Consider the following 4,038-nt stretch of genomic DNA (forward strand, 5'->3'; position numbering starts at 1 on the left):
ATTATGTGTACTTAAAGACACTGTCACGATTGACTCTCAAAAAAAAAAAAAAAAAAGACACTGTCACGACACTGCCGTGGCAGTGCTCGTACTTTGAGTTTTTAGTTTAATGCTATTTGCTTTGTACCAAAAAAGAGAAAAAAAGAAAGAGACATAAGTAGTATTTAATTTTGTTTTATTAATTTACTACGGAGAAGCAATGCTGGTCAAATTGGAAGAGAGGATCCTAAAAATTAAGTGGCCCCACTACTTTCCAAAAGTTGAATTGATTTCAGTGGTTGTTGAACGAGATGTTTAGAAGAATTTGCTTGAGACTTACTGAATTTTTTTTTTTTTTGAGAAACAAGACTTGCTGATTTAATTGCGAATAAATGTTCGTTTCAAATATCATTAAAACAAAAAGGGCAAAAAAGAGGTTATCAAAAGCAAAAGGCAGAAAAGAAGGGCCGTAAGGCCAATCTAGCTCACTTTAATTCTTTTTTGTGGCCATCCAAAGTTTATATCCAGGCATTTGGATTGTACTACCACAATCATTTTTACAGTTTTATCATTCATCTAAATTATGAGAAGTGAAGTTGTGGGCTAATAAACACTACATTTTATTTTTTACCACTTACAACTCAACATGAAGATAAATTACAGTAAAAATTATAAAAATTGTTGTGACAAATTAGTGCATAACTTTTACAACAATTTAGTCGCGGTGGAGACCATTATGCTTCAAGAATCTTATGATGATTTCCATAATAAAGATGTCTGTTTCTCTGTTTACCTTTTTTTTTTTTTTTTTTTTTTTTGAGCTGTTTCTTTGTTAAGACTTGTGGCTTTGGGCTTTCTGATAGTTATTGATTATATTAAATTAAATGAGATACAATAGGGATATATTACATACACACACAAGAAGAGTAAATGAGATTCTAAAGCATATATAATACAAACCAAACTCTACTAAAAAAACCATAATATGTTTAGTTGACCGAGAAAATAAGCAGTAAGTAGTGTTCCTCAACTGTTCTAGACAAAGCATTACAAAGGATGGCAAATTCGTGTTAGGAGTTTAGGCGTGGAAAGAAGCTTAATGCTAACCAATCACAAATTCACAATTATTGGAGAAAAATTATTATCTATATTATTTCTTAGACAGACTTAATTTTTGTTTTGAATTTTACATACAATATTAATTTAATGTCGATAAAAACAAAGAAGCATACTGTATTATTATAACATAGGCTATAGTTTTGGACAACAGATGAGGAAGCATCCATGGACCATGCTAGGCACAGAGACAATAGTACAGTAAAAAAGGGCAGTACAACTAAACAATGGAAAATTAAAATCAATCACCACTTTAGCTGATGAACACAAGGCCAACCAAATAAAAATCCAAGTCGTTTCTACCAGTCAATACTCCTCAGGTACAGGCAGGTCTTCATCACCAGGCGGAGCCAAAACCCAATCACCTTTCTCATCTCGCACCATCCCTTTGTTCTTCTCTATCCACCATGACCCTGGTACCAAACACTCATCCTTGAGAAACTCACACGACTTGTTCACCAGAGCCAAGCTTCTCTTAACCTTCAACTCAAATTCCTTTTCCTTCCCATTCCACCCAGCTACCACATGCAACATGGCCTGCAAATTATGCCAATCACTTGGATTCTTTGAGTCTTTCAAGCTCGGTGACTTCCTTGTATCTATAACCAACTCAATCCCAGTGTCCACGAACCCCAACAAGTGCCCAGGATAGTGAGGTATGAGATCAATGGTGTTCCTCACGTGCAAAACATTAAGATTTGGGTAACTTTTGAACCTTTGATCGAAAGCTTTATTGCCAACTTGTGCGCACCCAAACACAATTGCTGAAACTGGAATATCAGAAACACCATTCTCCACCAAATCAAAAGCACTCAAAACTGATAAACTAGCACCAAGACTATGCCCCACTAGTGTCACACTTAACTTCTCATCTTGGTACTGCTTTATCAGCCCCTTGATTTTGGTTAAAAGCTGTACCCTTGCACTTGTTTTTGCGAATTGCGACCTGGGGTCATCCGATGTGTAGATTGTAAGCCAACCCCTCATGACTTTTGGAACCTTTTCATTATCATCATCGCTATCACTGCTACTAGCATCACCATCATTACCCTGCTTAGCCGCAGACACATGTGGTGGATGCATCAAAGACTGGACAGACTCGAGGTCAGCACCCAATACATCAATCCACTCGTAGTTCCTTGTAGTACCACGCCAGACCACATAGATTTCACGTCTGCCTAAGGCGGAGCTAGCCTCGTCAGTTGCCACAGCTATATAGCCAATCCAATTGGACTCACGGTCCCAAGACTCACGGGACTGAGAGTGGAAGAAAAAGGCTTCACGGTGACCAACTCTAGCCGTGGCATAAAGAAAGGACACAACTTGGTAATCAGAGGCAGCCTCAAACATGACTTTGTTGAAGAAAGAGGCCTTGCCATAGCGACTAGATCCACAGTACTTGGAGTTCTCGTCGTTGTTGAAGGCATCATAGGTGCATTGGATGAGATCACCACATCGAAGTACGAGTTTTCGGAGGCTAAGGTTGAGAGGGTCCAATAGACCTTCCCAATTGTTGCTACCTAGGAGTTCTGGCCATGTTGGTTCTTCTGCTTCTGGGTCTGCTTTTGTTGCTGCGTTATTGTTGTTGCTCATGGTTACAATTGGAGCGCTGTTGTGGTTGTGATTTGGACGATGAAGGGAAAGTTTATGGAAGTGTGAGTGTGAATGTGTTTGCTTTGTGGAATTATTTCCCATCTCCATTGGATAGAGAAAATTATTTGGGATTTGATGGATTGAGAATAGGCATCGTATTGTATTTGTGGATAAAGAGTGGGTGGTGATGAACATGGTGTTGACCCACTATGAATAAGTCTTTTAATTCGTTTTTTCCTCTTGGTGTTTTCTTTTCTATTTCATTTCTTATGTCTTTGTCGGTTTATGGGCAAGTGTATGTGGGGAAGGTTAAATTAAACTAACGCGGTTTTTAAAATGAGGATACCATGTGGAACATTTATTTATTTATTTTTTTGATGGGACAATGTGGAACATATTTGATTCATGGGTCAACTTTTTCAACAAAAATACCAATTTACTAGGAGTCCAAATATTCTATTACACTCTATATTTTATCAATAAAAACTTATCACGTGTTCACCTAATTAATTAAATACTACTATTAATTAATAACGACAGTATTAATAAGTCAATAATGATAGTATTTAATTAATTAGGTGAACACGTGGTAAATTTTTTTTGATGGAGTATAGAGTAGAGTAGAAAAAGTGGGACAGAAGATTTAGACTCACTTAATAGACGTATTTTTACTATTGACTTAAAAAAAAAAAATAGTGATATAGAAATAGAAGTTCTCCACGTTATAGGGTCACATCAAAAAAAAAAAAAAAAAAAAAAAAAAAAAAGGAAAAAAGACTTATGTTGGGGTGTGACTTTGTGAGTGTGAGTGTTTTTTTTTTCTTTTTTAAGGTTGATTCTCTTAAAAAATGGGTTTTAATGACTTTTTTTTTATATAATTTTTAGACTAATTTTACGCAATAGGAAATTTAATAAATTACAAGTTGGATACAAATAAGATTTTATGAGAGCTACAGCTAATCAGTCTGCTTAACCAAGCAAAATTTGGATGGTTTGACTGGTTCAACGTTTGTGCACAGCTTACTTTATTCACAATTTGATTAAATTAAACTTTTGAGCCTCAAAGTATGGAATTATTTTTGTTTTTTATCCAATAAGTTTATAATTTTTTATTTTAACCCACCAAATTTAATTTTGTTTTCAAAATACTCATTCCATAAGTAGGTGACTAACTTGACTATTGGGAGGGAGAAAGAAAAACCAAAAGAAACTATTCCATTCTGTTGCAATTTAAAGGCCAAGTTACGAATATTGATGTAATGATCAATTTAAAAATAAAATCAAATTTGGTGTACCAAAATAAAATATCTCAACCTTAAAAAATCAAAATCAAAATAACCTCCAAAATTT

At 35.2% G+C, this 4,038-nt stretch overlaps 1 protein-coding gene across 1 annotated transcript; it reads right to left on the reverse strand.

The window, feature by feature from the left end:
- Window positions 1–1,186: 1,186 nt before the first annotated feature.
- LOC115957481 (phospholipase A1-IIdelta) lies at window positions 1,187–2,893 on the reverse strand. Its single transcript, XM_031075729.1, has one exon. It carries the CDS (start codon window positions 2,881–2,883, stop codon window positions 1,402–1,404), a length of 1,482 nt encoding a protein of 493 aa, XP_030931589.1. The 5' UTR covers window positions 2,884–2,893; the 3' UTR covers window positions 1,187–1,401.
- Between the last annotated feature and the right edge of the window lie 1,145 nt (window positions 2,894–4,038).

Source organism: Quercus lobata, chromosome 8 (assembly GCF_001633185.2).
Source record: "Quercus lobata isolate SW786 chromosome 8, ValleyOak3.0 Primary Assembly, whole genome shotgun sequence".
Taxonomy (NCBI): domain Eukaryota; kingdom Viridiplantae; phylum Streptophyta; class Magnoliopsida; order Fagales; family Fagaceae; genus Quercus; species Quercus lobata.

Bases quoted from the DNA above. Each gene is read 5' to 3' on its own strand.
- LOC115957481 (XM_031075729.1), bottom strand. From the start codon at position 2,883: ATGTTCATCACCACCCACTCTTTATCCACAAATACAATACGATGCCTA.